General features: G+C 28.5%; 1 protein-coding gene across 3 annotated transcripts; it reads right to left on the bottom strand.

The window, feature by feature from the left end:
- Positions 1-6,209: 6,209 nt before the first annotated feature.
- On the bottom strand, positions 6,210-17,954 carry LOC100163177 (THO complex subunit 2). Of its 3 annotated transcripts, none has more exons than XM_008187551.3 (30): positions 17,760-17,954; positions 17,587-17,666; positions 17,313-17,401; positions 16,992-17,120; positions 16,816-16,928; positions 16,368-16,740; positions 16,162-16,302; positions 15,925-16,097; positions 15,659-15,857; positions 15,427-15,590; positions 15,127-15,313; positions 14,771-15,042; positions 14,580-14,697; positions 14,333-14,512; positions 13,652-13,816; positions 13,304-13,585; positions 12,365-12,478; positions 12,112-12,303; positions 11,777-12,037; positions 11,392-11,649; positions 11,185-11,332; positions 11,028-11,115; positions 10,821-10,947; positions 10,580-10,736; positions 8,669-8,709; positions 8,012-8,158; positions 7,879-7,936; positions 7,176-7,240; positions 7,046-7,101; positions 6,210-6,484 (listed from the first exon to the last, which is right to left on the bottom strand). In XM_008187551.3, exons 1-30 carry the CDS (start codon positions 17,801-17,803, stop codon positions 6,457-6,459), a joined length of 4,449 nt encoding a protein of 1,482 aa, XP_008185773.1. In that variant the 5' UTR covers positions 17,804-17,954; the 3' UTR covers positions 6,210-6,456. The 3 variants fall into 3 exon arrangements, with proteins under 3 accessions (XP_008185773.1, XP_003246335.1, XP_003246337.1); XM_003246287.4 differs by having other exon boundaries at positions 6,354-6,484; positions 8,012-8,161; XM_003246289.4 differs by having other exon boundaries at positions 6,354-6,484; positions 8,012-8,161; positions 11,185-11,266.
- Between the last annotated feature and the right edge of the window lie 622 nt (positions 17,955-18,576).

Genomic DNA, 18,576 nt, shown 5'->3' with positions numbered 1-18,576 from the left:
CTACATTGAGGCCAAGTCTAGTTTATTCCTCATTCAGAAACTGACCAAGTGTTAAACAATACAAATAAAAGAGAAGTGTTGCTCTTTAATGTAGGAGTGCATTGAGGTTATGAATTAAAAAATAGCTGACTTGGCCACACTGTAGATTTCACTACTTTGATAGGCCGACTTTTTTGGGAGAGAGTTTGGAACTTGGCCTTTTTTCACTGTTTTGTTTTTGTTGGGGATACCTACTATACATTCATTCATTGATTATTTATTTGATAATTATTTGAATTATTTGAAATATCAATTATTCGAAATATTTTTAATTTTAATTTTATAATCTTTTAAATATTGTGTCTATAAGTAAAACTTGTAAAATCGACTTCTAATAATAATAATTATTATTAATATTTACATTTTGCTTATCGCCAAAATAATATTAGGAAATTTAAAATTTTATTTTGGGGATATATTAATATTATAGTATATAATTAAAAAAATTATTACTGTTAATGTCTGAAAATAAATTATAATATAAATATTATTGAGATTGGATTTTAATTTAATTTTTCTTTAATCTCTACTTGATTTTTAATTTTTTCAATGATATATACCTAATATAGGTATAGTGTATATCTATACTATACTTAAGTATATATATTTGTAATTAAATATTAATAATGTGATATTTACACTATGTGAGTAATATTGTAGTCCGAGGATTCTTATTGTGATTACTACAGTCCACAATACTATAGTAGGTATACTATTATTGTGAAAAATAAAATCAGAGTAAATAAATATATTTTAGATTCTGAGTGGAACGATAAATATATTGGTTATACAATGGTGTGTGTTTTTTTTCAAGTAAAGTTGTAGTTTTCAAAATCAACGTGAAAAACAAAAGAAAAATTAAGAAAAACAGGAATTCTTCTGCAAAATCTGTTTTCGAGAAAACTGAATTTGGTTTTTGGTGCAACTCTTAAACAAATGACCGTAGGTACATGCAATTTTGACTGGATGTTTATATTAGCATTGTCTATACATCATAACATTTTCCAAATATTTTGACTTATTTTGAGCATATTTTACGGACATTTGTAGTTTCCGTTGTTTATATTTTTTTTCTATAAATATCAATAAATATCAATTTTATTTATTGGTTAAAAAAGCTTGGAAATAGAAGGTTCCTATTATATCGTTTCAAAGGCAGATGAAAAAAATTAAAAATCCGTAGTCACAATTTTTTTTATAAGCATCTAAAGTTCAAATATTGACAAAATACGTAAAAATGACGAAAATTTGCAAATTATTTTGAGTTAGAAACTCATGAAAAATTTTCTTTTTAAATCTAAGATTTGAAAATGTAATACAAGATTCCCCATAAGTTTGTCTACCTCACAGTCATAAGTATGGAAATTCTGATTGAATAACATAATATTCGATTTGTTTTTTTCTAAAATTCAAAAATTATTAAAAAAAAATGTTAAGCAAATAAGTTTTTTAAATTTTCAAGATAGCCATTTTGTTAATCGTATTTTTTAAAACAGTTTAAAAAAAATATATTAAAATTTAATGAAAATTATTCAAATTAGAGCTAATTATTATTTTGAATTTCTAAGAATAATAGTTATGTTACCTACGCATACGGCATTAGCAAACTACGATTCGCATGTTAATTATTACAATCACGCTGACTTTTCGGCTAAAATTAAAAATAATAATTAGCCGTTAGCCCTAACTTATTATATCAAAATACCTGATAAAATCAAGTAAAAAACTGTCATGGGAAACGTTTACTAGTAGCATTAATGAAAAAACCGACACTAAATTAGTTTGGAACAAAATCCAATCATTAAAAGGACTCCGACGCCATCGAAAAATTAATCTAATGGACATGAATACAAATCAACTAATAAGTAACATTGACCAAATATCTAACAAACTAGGTGAATATTTTTATAATAACAGTAGCGACCACAACTACAAACCTCATCTTCTAATTCATAAAGAAAAATGTGAGAAAGAAGATATAATTAATACTGCCAACCAAAACCATGTAGACCAAACACATATCAACAAGGCAATCAATTTACACGAAATAATGCTCACACTCAAAAAATGTAAAAGCAACAGTCCTGGACCTGATTCTATCTCTTACGCGTTTATCCAAAACTTTAGCATTAAAACCCTTGAATTTCTTCTCAGCATATATAATTGAATATGGAATGAGGGATACTGGCCAAAAAAATGGAAATCAGGGATCATAATACCCATACTCAGACCAAAAAAAACCAATTTAAAACTGATGGATACAGACCTATAACTCTCCTCAATACTATGTGTAAATTATTTGAAAAAATAATAAACTATCAACTTTCATGGTACTTAGAAAAAACCTTTTTTTTCTCCCCAAAACAAAATGGGTTTAGGAAAAATAGAAGCACTATGGATAGCCTATACGAAATTAACGAAGAAATCAAACTAACATTAGAAAACAAACAACTTATGGGCGTAATTAACTTAGATATAGCCAAAGCATATGACACCACTTGGAGACATAATATTATTGTTAAATTAAATTCAATCCTATGCCAAGGTAGACTGTTTAATACCTTAACTGACTTTACTGTAAACTGGAAATTCCAAGTAAAAACAATAATCATCTTTCATGCGAATTCACACAAGAAAACGGAGTACCTCAAGATTCAGCTCTTTCAGTAACACTCTTCCTTATTGCAATTAATGACATCACCCAGGACTGCAACCCTCCAGTAAAATACAACTTATTTGCTGATGATTTCAACTACTGGTGCAGGAGCAACAAGGCCCAAACCGTGCAATATTTTCTACAAATAACAACCAACAACAGAAAAATGGGCAAGTAAAACCGGATTCAACTTTTCCCCTGGAAAGTCCTGTTGTTCAACTTTTACAAAAAAAAAGAGTCAATGAGCTAAATATCAAACTAAATGATACCCTAATTCCCAATAATAACATCGTTAAAATGTTAGGAGTTTTATTCGATAAACATCAAACTTGGTCTCCCTACATAAAACACCTAAAAAAACCACAAGCAACTCATTAAAAATAATCAAAATACTATCCCATACTTCATGGGGCGGTGATTCCAAGTCTCTAATAAAAATATTCAACGCAATCATTCAATCCAAAATCAACTACGGGTCAATATTATATAGAACAGCAGCCAAATCAACCCTAAGACTGATAGATACAGTAAATAATAGCGGATTAAGACTAGCAATAGGAGCCTTCCGCAGCAGCCCAACACTCAGCATCTATAATATAGCCGGCATACCCCCTCCTACACTGAAAAGAATAGAGTTATCCAATATAGAAGAATAGAGTCCATCGCAAGACTTACCAGGTTCGACGGAGACAAATACAGTAGCATAAACAACGAAATCGTTAAGCTGACCAATGAAAACGTACTGTCCCCAGTCAAAATTATCCCACGTGAATTCAACTCAACTCCCCCTTGGGAAAACAATTACCAAATTAACACCGAGCTAAACACCCTATCCAAACATAATACAGCCCCTGAGATATTTAAAAGTCACGTGCTTGAAATCCTTAATGAATACAAGAACTTTCAAAAAATATTTATCGATGCTTCAAAGGCAGACAATGGAGTTGGAATCGCAATCATATTTGAAAACCAAAACTTAACATTCAAACTTCCAAATGAGTGCTCAATATTCTCTGCCAAAGCTCTGGCAATTTTAAAAGCCATAGAAATAGCAAACACCTCAGCGTACACAATTTTTTTAATTCTTAGTGACTCCCTCAGCGCCTTAAACAGTATTAAAAACAAAACTTACCCCAGTGACATTGCCATCCTCATCCAAAATAAACTAGACGAAGCGAAACAAAAAAAAAACAAATTATACTGATATGAATTCCGGGGCATGAAATTAAACTGCGGACACGTATACCAAAATCGCAGTCTCCAACAACGACACATTATTACTAGACTCCCTGACCTACGACGACCTCAAAAACGTATTGAAAACATCTATAGGAAAAAGATGGCATATAGCTTGGAATAGTCAGACCACAAAACTAAACCAAATCAAGTCAACAACCTTCAGATGGGATAATCCTAACCTCAATCGAAAGGACGAAACCACTCTAAATCGTTTAAGAATCGGACACACCAGGCTAACCCATGGATACCTCATGTCAAAAAACGAACCTCCTAACTGCGAAGCTTGTGGGCATCGAACACATCCTGACAGAATGCTTTACTTATGACCAAGAGCGATTGGATCTAAACTTAACCGAAACCCTCGATGTAACCCTCGAACCAAACCCAGACCAGAACAGAAAAACTTTGAAATTCCTTAAACTTACTAATTTAATTAATAAAATGTAATTGTATAGTTAATATAAGAATATTATGTATATCATTTAAACAATAATCAAGACATGTAAACTAATGGCCTATGCTGCCGAGTTGTATTTATGATCAATAAAAAAAAAAAAAATCTCAAGTGTCTACGGCGGTAATTTGTTTTTAAATTAGAACAAAATAAGAAAATCGCTACATGAGAATTAATCGAGTGAATATCCAATATTGTAAAAATTTGAACTTCAAACGCTCATAAAAATTGAATTTGACTTTCTTATAGAAATTTGTTATCACCCCGCCACTCTTGTTTGTTTCGTATATACAATGAGAACTGAATGGAATCAATCAAAGTCAGAATAACTGATTTTCTTATTCAATAGTATTTTACTCATGTTACTCTATTGCTCGTTTAACCATACCTATATGTACACATTATCAATAATTTATAATTAATAGGTACCTATAGTGGCGCAGCCAGGAATTTTGTATGGTGGGAGGAGGGCTAAGTACCTATACAAATGCAATATGACATTTATTTACACTTTTTATTTTGTATTAATCTTGATAAAATTCTAAGGTCAACACAGTCAATGGGGGTGGGGACTCCAAACTTTGGGGCCGTTGATTAATATCCGTTATCGTTGCGTATCCGGTATAATATTATGTACAAAGTTCAAAGTAACCAGCTTAACAGCCAACAGGTAGTTATGACATTTTTATCTATACGGACTCAATTCAATATCACCGAAAATCGATTAGTGGTTATTTAAGCCACTTGAAAACCGTTAAAAACCAGTCATTGGTAATTACTTTATTATATTGGTGAAAGGTAACCGGTAACCGCCATTTCTTTAAGCAATAAAACTGGTTAAACTGGGTTTTGAAAAATGTTCGGCTCTTACCACTAAATGTTGAAACGGCTTTAAAATTTAAATCCTGCTTAATACTATACTCAGTTCCACGAGACTACGAGAGAACATGCCACGGTCCGACCAAAATCAATTTTTCTGGGCATCCTCGCGGGATATCCAGCCATAGACCATGGGGGAACCGATTGGTTATTTAACTTAAATCTAGAGCCGACACTACCTATTCAGAGACACATCTCTGACCTCTGTAGTAGTCTATAGTTTCAACTTTCAGGTCAACGCCTTAGAGTCGTCTAAGACCATGGCGCTGATCATAATAACAGATTATGATATAACGAATAATATGTAATATAATATCGTAAAATACAGCTCCCAAATCTAAACTAATATAGGTACACCAACACCATACACGACCCTGCAGCATACGTCATGTTGTATGAATTTTCTCTACATTTGACGAAATATCATTATAAATTATAATTATAATTTAAAATATAGTATACAAGGTGTAACAGATAGAACTGACTTTTGGAAAAACTTTTGTTTTAATCAAATTTAAAAATTTTTTTTTATATATAATTTATAGCCACTTGCGCTAGGTATACGTTTTTACACGAACAATTTAAGTCAACGTGTTAAATTTTTTTAAAGAAATTCAAAATAGCCAATTTGTGAATCTGATTTTAAGAACGATTAACGAAATCAAGTAGTTTATTTTTTAGAATTTTTTTAAATATCAATATTTTTTTGATTAAATTAATTTGGAACGCAATAACTTTTTTAAAAATATTAATTTTGGAAATTTGCTTACATGGGTATATTTCTAAAACTATTTACTAATCCTATAATTTTATCAATTTTTGTCATACGTTAAAGTAGCATAATTTTTTTTTTTTATGGTCTTTTCTTTCTGATATACTGTACACCGTAGTTTTTAAACAACTTATATTTTTACCTTTAACACTAATAACTGATACCAAATATTAATCTCTGTTAAAAGACTTTTATGTTAACAAAATTGATTAAAATTAAATTAGATGAGCGTATATAATCTTAAATATATTACAATCGTGAGAAAATGTTTTATTTATACACATAAACAAAAAAAAAAACAAAATAAAAAAAAAAAAATGATAAAATACAATGGAAATAATATTAAAATACAATAATTATTCACAATTTTATATGACAATATTCATAATTATGTTGATGTTGACGAAAAAAAATTGATCACTTCCTTTTATCGCCCGTCCTATGCGTATAATGACTATGTTAAGAAAAATGATTGAATCATAATATATTAGAAAATATAATAGAGAAATAATAATAAACTTCAACTAAATGCACAGACAGTGGCTAGTAGGTAACAATTAATGTTTTTATATTGATTATCCCCTTAGTATTTACATGAAGAACATAATCTCAAGTTGCCGACAATCATAACATTGTTAATAGTAGATAAATATTATCACTTTCTCATATACTCCTATAGTTAACATGAGGCGATAAGTGAGCCAAAATTATGTTCAAAATATAAAACTCTTTATTCTCATTATTACTGCATTAACGAAAATATAAAATTACTCTTAAGTCAATAAACAATATTCACTGCTAAAATTTTAACTTTTAAAACATTTTGGGGAGGGAGGTCTGAACCCAAAGTTACAGTCTTAGTCTACTATAAACCCTTATTGATAACTATTTAAACAATGCATTTAGATTGTTTTTATTTCAACTAACTAATTATTTTTGCATCCATCTAAAAAAACTCATTTAACTGTCTAAATTATTTTAAGATTATAATAATTAAAAAGGATATCTTTTATGGCGTGATTCAGTTCGTTCGGACCATTCTTTCGGATGAGGAGATTTTTCCTGTGAATATAAATTCTGTTATTAATACATTCTGCTGAAATTATAAGTATTTTCTAAGAATTAAAAATACTAACTCTACTAGACCGGTGTTTATCACCCACCATGTCATCATGACGAATATCAGCTGATGATTTTACATCTAGAAGTAAAAAAAATTAATATTTATGAAGGTGTCAACAAACTATTCTGTTTTCACTCTTACAACATACGCAACATAGAAAATGTGTGTTCAGTAGAACTAATATTAAAGTAAATTTCCTATAAAAAAAAAGTTAAAGCTAAGAATATTATCTAGGGCACCTCATAGGCTTTTATCAATGCTATAATTTTAAAGTGAGTTATATCAACAAAAAATATTACAATTTTAAAATTAAAATATCAACAAAGCCTAGAAAGTACACTAGGGACTAGATAATATTATTTCCTTTAAGTTTGATAATATGTCCATTCACTTTAATACAATGAATAACACTTAATGTGATCGCATTAGTTCAGGCCATTTTGATTCTTTTAACCAGTTGATTCCATGATGCATTTTTTTTTTCACTATAGTATCTGGTTTGAAATTTTTATTTTTGATTCCAATAAACAGTTGATTCTATAAACCAGTGATCACATTAAGCGGAACACACTGTATTAAAGCTAAAAACACAAAATTGATTCTGGTGAATGCAAATTTTCTATGTTGCACGTGTGTAAGAAAAATTAAATAAATAGTGTGCTAACATCCTCTTAAATACATAATAAAATAATTTCAGAATTTCAATATCAACATACGTTTCTCATCTTCTTTACGTCTCTTTAATTCAGGTGTAGTTTCTTCACGTCGTTCATGCTAAAATAAAAAAATTATTATTAATTCACTATAATAGTAACTATATTAGTGATTTTTTAATCAAATTATACATACTCGTTTGCGGCTTAGTTTACGATCTTTCCGAGTTTCCTTTAGTGATGTTGAATCAGCAGATTGTGATTTTTTAATCTTCTTATCTTTTTTCTCTATCAAAGTTGAACCATTTGTCTCAGATTTGACGTCAGGATTATGCTTCATGAGCTGCTGTGAGTTAAAAAGGATAACGAAAATGCAAACCAAAAAATAACAAAATATATATACGATACCATATTACCAAAGTATATAAGCTATAGTTAACAATTTCTTTTCTTTTTTTCTCCAAAAACACGAAAACATCAACCAAAATTTTATTTATTTAAAGGGATTGAATAACAATATTTAATTTACTAACGCAGATGGTAAATAAGTGTAGTGTAAATAAAAGACAAGGTTGCTCTTCAATCTTCGTCGAAAGTAGGTGTTCAGCTACAACAGCTATTCATTGTTCCATTGTGTTTGAACCAACCAATTTCAATACATATTCGAAAATATCAGTAATAATTGTAGTAATAACAAATTATTGAGGAAACATCATTCAGGTGAAACTCAAAACACCATAAATTTAAGCTGCTTGAGCAATTTGTTTGAGAGATGAGACTACTTATTATTTGTTTTGTGAATATCAGGAGGAATGGAATTGTGATTATGTTGGCTCCATACTTCAGTTCTTACCTTCGTAATTGGACTGGTGTCCAATTTTTTTCGTTTTATATCTGAAAAAAAAAAATAAACCATTTAAATTTAAAATACCATAACTTAATTTATATCCTACACAGTAACATTTTATGTTTATAGATTATACACTAATTACTTATGAACATTTTTTATCTATAATATTAAGTTTGCAATTATATAAAAACCTTATTTCAAAGCTATACACTACTACAGTAGTGCTTCTCAACCTTTTTTTTTACAACAACACACTAGTTTAGATCCTTAAGAGGACGTTACACAGATATTTGTTGTCTCTGTCTTACAAGTGCTTAACAGCAAATTTATACTCAGCAGATCACGTTTAACTCTGTTAGTTTAAAAATTACAGTGAATTGGCCTATTATAAAACATAATATAGAACAATACCTGTGGTAATAAAAACAATACCTGTGTTTTTACGGTTAATTTTTAAGTGAGTTATGAGTATTTATAATGTACGCTATATTATACACACACTAAACATTTGAACTATTGTAAAAAACCCACACACAAACACAGATAATGTTCTTAACATCAAGTTTCATTAAGGCCGATTCACTCTAACTTTTAAACTAACAGAGCTAAAGGTGATCTGCCGAGTATAAATTTGTTATGCTATGCACTTGTAAGACGGAGACAACAAAAGGCTGTATAGGTTAGGTTAGGTTAGCGTTCTCTTAAAAAGGCGTCACTCAAAACAATTCATGGATTTTTGAAAAAGTAAATAATAAAACTATAAGTAAATTGAGAATAAAACTGTCATCACATTTGTATTTCTTATCAGTGGTTTTTACCACTACATCATAACGCCATAATAATGTCACATATTTATACTTTAAATACATACGATAAAAATAACTTTTTTTGGCGACACACATCACATTACTTTGTGACAAACCGGTTGAGAACCACTGCGATACAGTGTAGTAATAATGATTCTTATGAATTCATCTAAATTAGTTGTCAAAATTTGCATTTTAAGGGTATTGTTTTGAAGTCTCCTGAATAAAAGGATATGTCAACCAAGTAACAAACAAAATGTACATTAAATGAGAAAATGTATAACAACTTCTATTATAAATGCTTGTACTTAGTATTGATGTTTCCCTAAGTTATTGAAATAAATATTTATGTATAAAATATTACTAAATACTACAACAAATATTTAAACACAAGTAACCAAGATTAATTTAAATGAATCATAAAACAACAAAAAAATGTTCTAATATTCTATTTTTATTTATTAAGTTCATGCACACCACATACATTTGTATAATTCAACATATCATTAAAATTAAATGGACAAATCATGAATTAAAATGTTTAAGAAACTGTTTGATATTTAACAATAATGAATGTTTGTAAGGTAATCTTGTGTAACCCAACAAAGTATAATTAGTTCAAGATATTTGATTAATTTTAATTAAAGCTTGATGCCAGTTTTTCAAATTTTCAACAATTCTACAAAATTTGAAAATTATATTTTATATTTTAGTTGCCACCATAATTGTAATACTTTTCCACTAATCTACTGCCCAATAGTTACTTATTTTAGGGAGGAGTGTTAATATATGTATTATATCTAAAAAAAATTACTTCACAGGAAAAATTCTCAGGCCTTGTAGAATTGTCAGCTTTTGATAACAGATTCAAAAAGAAGAAAACTTTCTACAGAGCATATTGAAGTTCTGATTTTTATTTTATTTAAAATTATGCTATAAGATAATTAAGTAGTAAAAAAAGCTTTTTTTTTATTTTTGAAGACATATTATTAAGTTTGAGATTAAAATAATGTAAAGCGGCGATATATAGAGAGCAAATTTTTGGGGACAAAATTACATTGGCACTGGGAGCCTTAACACTATTTAATTATTGTACTTTATTTCTTACCTTTTTCGTCAGCAGTGTGAGAACCATTACTCGCCACATCTACAATATTAATCGATATTTGTGATAAATTAATCCTCGGGATCTGAACTTTATTATGATTATTGGCAGGTTGATTGCCTGGACCAGCAGTAAGTATTTGTGTTTTGGCTACATCAGTCTAATTAATAAAATAAATACCAAAACATCATAAAGTATATTATCCTCATAATGAAATCTAAAATAGTTAACATTAAAAACTTACGTAAGAATCTTTTACTCTGTCAATATTATCTTCTCTTTGTCGTTTTTCTCTTTTCTTTTCATTTGATTCATCAGATTTTTCTTCCTTCAAAGTTTCTGCGATATTCTCTTGTACTATGACTTTTTCACTAAAGAAATGTAAAAAATAAAATATTAAGATTACAATTATAAATTTCGAGAAATATTTATATACTCTTTATATACACACTTGACTTTTTCAGCATTTGTGATTTTGATAGGTCGTTTTTCTGTTTTTGCTTTGTTATCAATAATCTTTTTTTCAGCTTCAACCCATTCTATAATATGATTATAGTAACAAGTATGAATAAAATTCAAGAAAAAAAAAATTCAAACTTTGTGTTTACCTGTTGATGATGTTCCATTAATAACTTTAATAACAGGCAGTGGTGGGGTTTTGGCTTCAGGAACTGTATCTTCATCTTTTTTCTTAATAGATTGATTATTTTTTGTTACATCAGACTTATTATCAACAATGTTTTTTATTTGACTTACCTGTAAAAATGAATTGCGTTGTTTATTACAAGCTTCATAGGATGAAAAAATAATTATACCTTTTCGTGGACCAGATGGAAATCACTGTCCTTAAGAAATTGACTAGCTCTACCTTTGAGTAGTCCACAATAAGATGTTGCTAAAGTATAGAGATCTTGTCGTTTATCCTTTTCATCTTCTCTTACCTTTTCTACCTTTTTTTCAATTAATGTAGCTAATTTTGCCAAAACCGGAAAATGATTGACAATTTTAATGAGAATAATCAACGAGTTACGAATTTGTACGTAATCTTTTGACTCTAAACAAACCATCATAGCCTAATAAACAAAATAAGTATTTCATATATTCTAATTTTGTATACATATAAATGTAGTGTAAAAAAAAATTGTATTATAATTTATTATTACACATTTCGAAACATTTTCTTCACTTGATTCAACTCACTTTAGTAATCTTGTAATGCCATTTATGACAAACATGTCTGAAGTTTTCATATCCTACATGATCATTACTAGATTGAACAAATTGATCACTATTCTTACATTTAGTCACAAAGCCAGGATATGTAGCACATTCTTTTTCAAATATATCCTTGGTTGAATGCCAACGAGTTACATTTTTCAACATTTCGTTAAGAAATATACCATAACGATGTGCTTCATTTTCTGTACAGAGTGTTACTGAATATGTTATATCACAAAACAACTAAAAATTAAAAAACAAAATTAAATATAATTTTATAGTTTATATTCAGTCTTAAATGCTTAATATAACCATACTCTATCATAGCATAAAAGAGTTGAAAAATTAGCTGTTTTCAATGAATGTAATGTTTGAACAAATTTAGCACAATACATAGCATCCATATGTGTGAAAATGCAACGGGGAAATAAACACAGCTGTAAAAACTGAGTAATAGTCTCGTTTTTTGCTGCTTTAGCTGAACGAGATAAAAACCAGGAATCCTTTTCCTGAAAATATATCAACACATATTTTAGAAAATATATATGTATAAATAAACAATATTTTTACCTGATTCAACATAAAGAATATTTTTTCAACGTGTTCTTGTTGTTTTTTCTTTTCATCGTTCAATTTAGCAATGGTAATAGCTAATCGTTCTTGTTCTTTTTTTACTTTAGTACTCTATAATGATTAATGAAAATACTATTAGCTATACAATTTAAATTTATACTTGCACAAAATTAGCATAATTAACATTTATCACTAAATCAGTAATTTATAAGATTAAATCAATTTATGGTTAGTTATTTTTATTAATAAAGGTAATTTAATCAGAGGTAGTAGCGAGGGTGGTTCACACTATTATTTTTACTGATCACAGACATACAGGTGAAAATAGATACGTTAACTGATAAGAACTAAACACACCGCAACATGTTAAGTTAAAAACAGATACCAAATTTGGTTCCTTCATCTAACACATTGTTTTTAACGGATGTTAGAACATGATCAGCTTTTAAAGCATACCGCGATTGTATACATGTATATGGACAAGAACAAATTAAAAATGGATAGTCTGGGCGTCTGGCCGGCAAAAACTTAATAATAAGTAATAACATTATAAATATTAAATATAACATAAAATATCCACACTGACAAACCGTCTCCGCTCAGAATCGTTAATGTCTTAACAGTGATACTATATCATTGAATTCAAATTTAATACCATCCATTACAGTGACCCACTTATAACCTACGTTACAGCAGAGCGACATCCACTTGCCCGCTTTTTTATATTTCAAAGTAGTCAAAAAATATTCTTCTATGAAATGAGAAATTACAAATACATTTTGTCATTAAAAACGTAAAAATGATTATGATAAAAAATAGAAAAACTTTGTTTTTATAACTTAAATTTATGTAAAAAAAATTGTCATGATAATGGTTTATGAAAAAATGTGTCTCGCGTTGGTCCTTTTTTATAAATATGATTTACAAAAAACTCACCGCTTGCTTAGAATCTCCCATAGCTGAAGACTGAGCTTTAAGTTTATTTATTTCTCGTTTATAAGCTTCGTTTGGAACACATAAGTCATATAAGGTCAATGACCAAAATGTGACTAAAAACCCAGGTGACACATCTTCCCACACCTTTTCAGGGTGGAGTGGAACAACAGATTTGACAATAGATGACATCACTTCTTTATGAGCTTCTGCATACTTATTTTGCCGCACAGCTAAGGATTTTTTTGCATTAGGGTCAGCTTTACGCAAAGCATCAAAACGAGTCTAAAATAAATTATAAATATATTCCTATTTTTTTTTTTTAATTAAGCAGAAAAAAATAATACTTACATTAATGGAATGATTAAACATAGGCCTAGCTAGAAAAAATGCAACATCCATATGAACATGATGTTGATCAAGTAAATCATGTACAGATGGCAAATGGTTGATATATTCTTCCATTGAAAATGTAGACCCCAAAAATGTACCATATTGAACCAATGTGTCTTGGCACTACAAAAGTAATATCATTGTTATTTGTTATGATTGAGAAACATGAATAACATATGCATAAAAAGTATACTGTACACTGTAGTATACAATGTGGCAGTTGAATGTGTGGTGTATTTCCAGAAAATATAATGATGATAAAAGTTATATATTCAGGGTTGTTTAAACTTTTTTCAACTCTAGTGCTAGTATAGCCAAAAGGTAAATGTTAAAACAATATTAACAATTTTTAAATGTATGAATTTTAAGATGTATGAACTATTTATTATATAGTTTGAAGGGGGGAGGGGGGGGGGGTTAAAACTACTTAGCCCCCTGCCACTTGAGAACACAATAATGCATAAATTTAATAAAAATTATCAACTATCATGTCCGCTTAATGGCCTTAATTTGTGATATTGACTGAATAATTTATATCATTACATTTGTGAGATTGCCACAACTATGACTCTCAGATCACAAAAAAATGTTTTATTAATAAATAACCTATCTTATATACATAATAAATAATTATCATACTTGATCATAGAGCTGCCCAGCGAGTTTGATATGAATAGATTCATGTTCTTTATAAATAACACTATGCCTTTGTTGAGCAATTAACAGGCATAAAGCAACAGCCAAATTATTATCTAATAATGATTCTTTCAGTCTAATAGATGATTTTTTTGTATTTCTAATCTGATTGTAGTAACCAGCCTAAAATAGTAAAATAGTGATTAAGATTTAGTTATGTATAAAAGAAAAAGTCTTCATGTTTTCTTACCTCAGTTTTTAGATAATCACCACCTGACATAGCTTCAATTTGATCAGGAGTTATTTGTTCCATAACCTCAACACCAGCCATTCTCAACACAATTTCTTTAAGTATAAGAAGATCCAAACTACAGAAATTTAAATTTATAAGTGAATAATATTATAATAATAATTCACAAAATTTTTATCTAATATTCATACCTATTTTCTGTTTTTAATTGATTGGCTACATATTGAAGAATTCCTGTAAGTTCTACAGGGTGTTTTTTAAATATGGCACCACAAAATGATGCTGTACTTTGAAGCCACACTGAAATGGAAGTACCGTCATGTTTAACTCGATCTTGGCCACTTTTGCCTAATGTTTCCACAATACAATATCCAAGAACATCAAACGACAAACTTGTCATGTACTTTAAGCATTCAACCACAATGCTAGCCAAATTATCAAATACTTGAATTTGTCCCAGTATCTTAAATTATATGATGACATCTGGCATTAAGTTTAGTTCAATAACATTAAATATTAACCAAAATATATTAAATTTAGTATTTACATAATCAAATAAATAACCAGGTGCATAATGTGATATTTTTCCAATAACACGACTAGATGGTTTGGTATTATCTTTGCAAAGACGTTTCATTACAGATCTGGCTTTTTTCTGTACATCAACTTTCTTTGTTAATAATTTTGGATGATATTTATGTGTATCATTTTTCCAACTGTTATAAAGAGCATACCTGTTTTTAATAAATAAATAAAAAAACTTTATTATATGAAACAATTTAATAAAGCTAATAATAATTGATTATAATAAGAACAATTTCAAATTAATTTTACTAATTACAAGTACCTGCAGTGATAAGGATAAAGTTGCAATAAAGTCCACAGATGTTCTGAAATACTACTTCCTTCTGCTAATGAAAGAGTAGGTAATAAGACACGATCTAATAATGATAATGTGTCAAAATAAAAACCCGTTTCAGATGGAGTATAATCTTTATTTTTAATTCCTTCCTAAATTACACATGTTTTAAATATTTACTAATATTTGAATTAAAAATATAATATTTAAAAATACATACATTAGTTAATGCCTCTCTAACAATTCTGACAATTTTAAACATAAGAACAGGATCACGGTGTAGTCCAGGACCTAATGTTATTAACATAGGTAAGACTACATCATGAAATTCTTCTAGTGTTAAAACATGTTTAAGAGAACGTGAATTTGGCTGATCATCAGTTGAATATTTTACAGATTTTGAGTGAAGATTAAAAACCCTATAATATGCCAAATGACAATTTAAAATAACAACTACATTTTATACAAGATAATCATAATACTTACTGATTATAAACAGGTTTAATGACTTGATTAATAAGAGAGCAAAGTGCATCACCGATAGGAGGATACTCTACAGCATAGTATTCTGGAAATCTTTTAATTAATACTTGAGCAGTATTCCAATCCCCAATTTCTAACATAGCTTCACACAAACAAAATTTTTGATTTTCTTCAGGCTAAAATTGTAAAATTATAATATGTAACACACATAATAATGAAAATTAAAAAATTAAAACATACTTTAGGTTGAATATTATCATCAGAAGTTTCAGATTCCGGTGCTTTTGTTATGATCATACTTGATGCTTTCCTCAAATAATCTTGTCCATTTTTTATATCTTTTTCCCAATTTGTTTTAATATCTTTATCATCTGGAGTTAACTGAAAAACAAAAATTTATAATATATAACTGAAAATTAATATAATATAACCATAGTGTAATTTACCCAAGGATAAATGTTATCCAGTCCAATCAAATTGTATTGAATTAATAAAGCGATCAATCTGTAAGATGAACGAGTTAAATTATTCACTTGTCGTAATTTAAATGCCAATACTTCAGTTAGCCTCTGTGATTCAGGCATATAATCATGTAGTAATGGAATAAAAAAATGTTCGGCTTTATTATCTGTATGGTGTTCAAACGAATCTAAAATTATATCTAACACACGATTTGGGTCCAAGTTGAAGCAACCAATCAATGATTTAATAATTTCAACCATGATTTTAGGATCCATATTATCGGAATTTAATTCAGTAACTAATTTAGAATAGCCTTCAGATTCTTCGCGAAATAAATTATATTTTCGCTGTTTATAGCTAAAAATAGAAAGTTAAATCAATATTTGAGTTCATAGGCACTAATAAATTTAATTTAAAAAATGAATAACTTACAAAAGTTTAGTTTTAATTTTAATAAATTTTGTAGAAAAAATATTATTTAATAACTTTATATCCTTTAACGAGTCAATTTCTAATCGTTCTTTAAGTAATTTGTCAGTCAATAACTAAAAAAAAAGACATGTTATATTAAATAATTATTCAAAATTAATTAAATAATAAATATTAACCTTTTGCGATTCTTTGACAAAATTTCCAAAATATTCTCTTTCTGGTCCTCCGTTATCTGAAAGGGCTGTGTCAGTATCTAAGTAATTGAAGACATCCATTACAACAGAAGCTATTTCTTCATTTGAACACTAAAAACATACATACAAATCATCAATAACAAACTCAATTCTTATAAAATATTTTTAAACGTAATATTACTAAGCTTTAAATTATAAATAGAAAAATGTATTTCATAAATTTATTTAGGACTCACAAACATAAAGTTAATGATGGAGGTTAGAATAGGCTAATACCAAATATGGTACAATCACTATACTTACTAGATCACTTAAAATAGATAAACCAAGGTTTGTTTTTATTTTTCCTTTAATACATGCTATCAACAATGAAAGAATAGCTTTAGCCAAATCTGTAAACAATAATTTACAACATTAATAATACAAATTAATGAGTTTTAAATTAAACAAATTTATATTTTGAACCTAATTAGGTAATTGAACAGAAAAACCAGATAAAAATATATATTTATTTTGAATAATTTAGTACTAAAATAAATGCTAAGATAAAATTAAACTTTAAATAGTTTCAACATACCAGTAGGATTGCCATTAGTTGTAATTGTTAATGAAAATTCAGATTTAGAATTTTTAACAAATTCATGACATTTTGACAAACTAAAACAGAGTAAAAATTATATATAAATAAACCAATTTTGAAAATACAAGAATATGTACAAATTAAAATAGGCAACGTGAAAAAATACGTACAATTCAGTTTTTTCGGTTGTTCCCCAACCTTCATACTTATCCATCTTTAAGTGTTTAAATTTAAAATTTGAACAAATCGAAGTACCTAGAACGGAAACATTCCAATATTCACTATTTGATTAGAAGTATAAATTAATTAAAAGTTAATTCAGAATGTATAGGAAATAAAACAAAATTACAATTTAATCATTTATGTTAGGTAGAATAAAGATAAAACAATGAAGTGCTAGGAAAACAAACCTGACGCTAATAATCGTGGCGGAAAAAAACATAACAGTGATTTCATTTGAAAACACACGAGGTTTGATAATCAACTCAAGGATGTTATAATTCCAAGTAGTTTTTACCACGATTAAAGATAGTATGGTTGCCCATCGAATCTAGAAAAGTGTCTACCGAAATGAATCTCCATTATCAGTATTAAACAGCTGGAAATGTACGCTCTAGCGCTTATTTGTTGTAGTGATTCTAAATGAAATTACCTTTCAAATGTAAATTGTAGTTCCGTGATAGCCACTATGACATATAAGCGCTAGTGCTTAAGTTTCCAGCTGTTTAATTTAACTTTAATACTGATTATAGAGATTCATTTCAGTAGACACTTTTCAAGTATGAGAATCATGCGTCGATGGGCAACCACGGACTAAGATATACAGGACTGGACACGACATGGTTGGAGGGTGTGGGGGTTTGACCACGAAATGTAGTACAACCACGAACTACTACATGTAGTAGTTCGTGAGTACAACCATAGATAATATAAGAATTTCTTATATTATCTATGAGTACAACAGGCGGAGTTCGGGGGGATATTTTC

Source organism: Acyrthosiphon pisum, chromosome A1 (genome assembly GCF_005508785.2).
Source record: "Acyrthosiphon pisum isolate AL4f chromosome A1, pea_aphid_22Mar2018_4r6ur, whole genome shotgun sequence".
NCBI classification, from domain to species: domain Eukaryota; kingdom Metazoa; phylum Arthropoda; class Insecta; order Hemiptera; family Aphididae; genus Acyrthosiphon; species Acyrthosiphon pisum.
Note: the sequence above shows the minus strand (reverse complement) of the source record. Positions and strands in the feature narration are given on the sequence as shown.

Coding starts and splice junctions, on each gene's coding strand:
- LOC100163177 (XM_003246287.4), bottom strand. CDS start 17,803: ATGGATAAGTATGAAGGTTGGGGAACAACCGAAAAAACTGAATT. Junction 14,513..14,579: donor GTGATTATCTAAAAACTGAG/GTAAGAAAACAT, acceptor TTACTATTTTAG/GCTGGTTACTACAATCAGAT. Junction 12,304..12,364: donor TATTCTTTATGTTGAATCAG/GTAAAAATATTG, acceptor ATATATTTTCAG/GAAAAGGATTCCTGGTTTTT.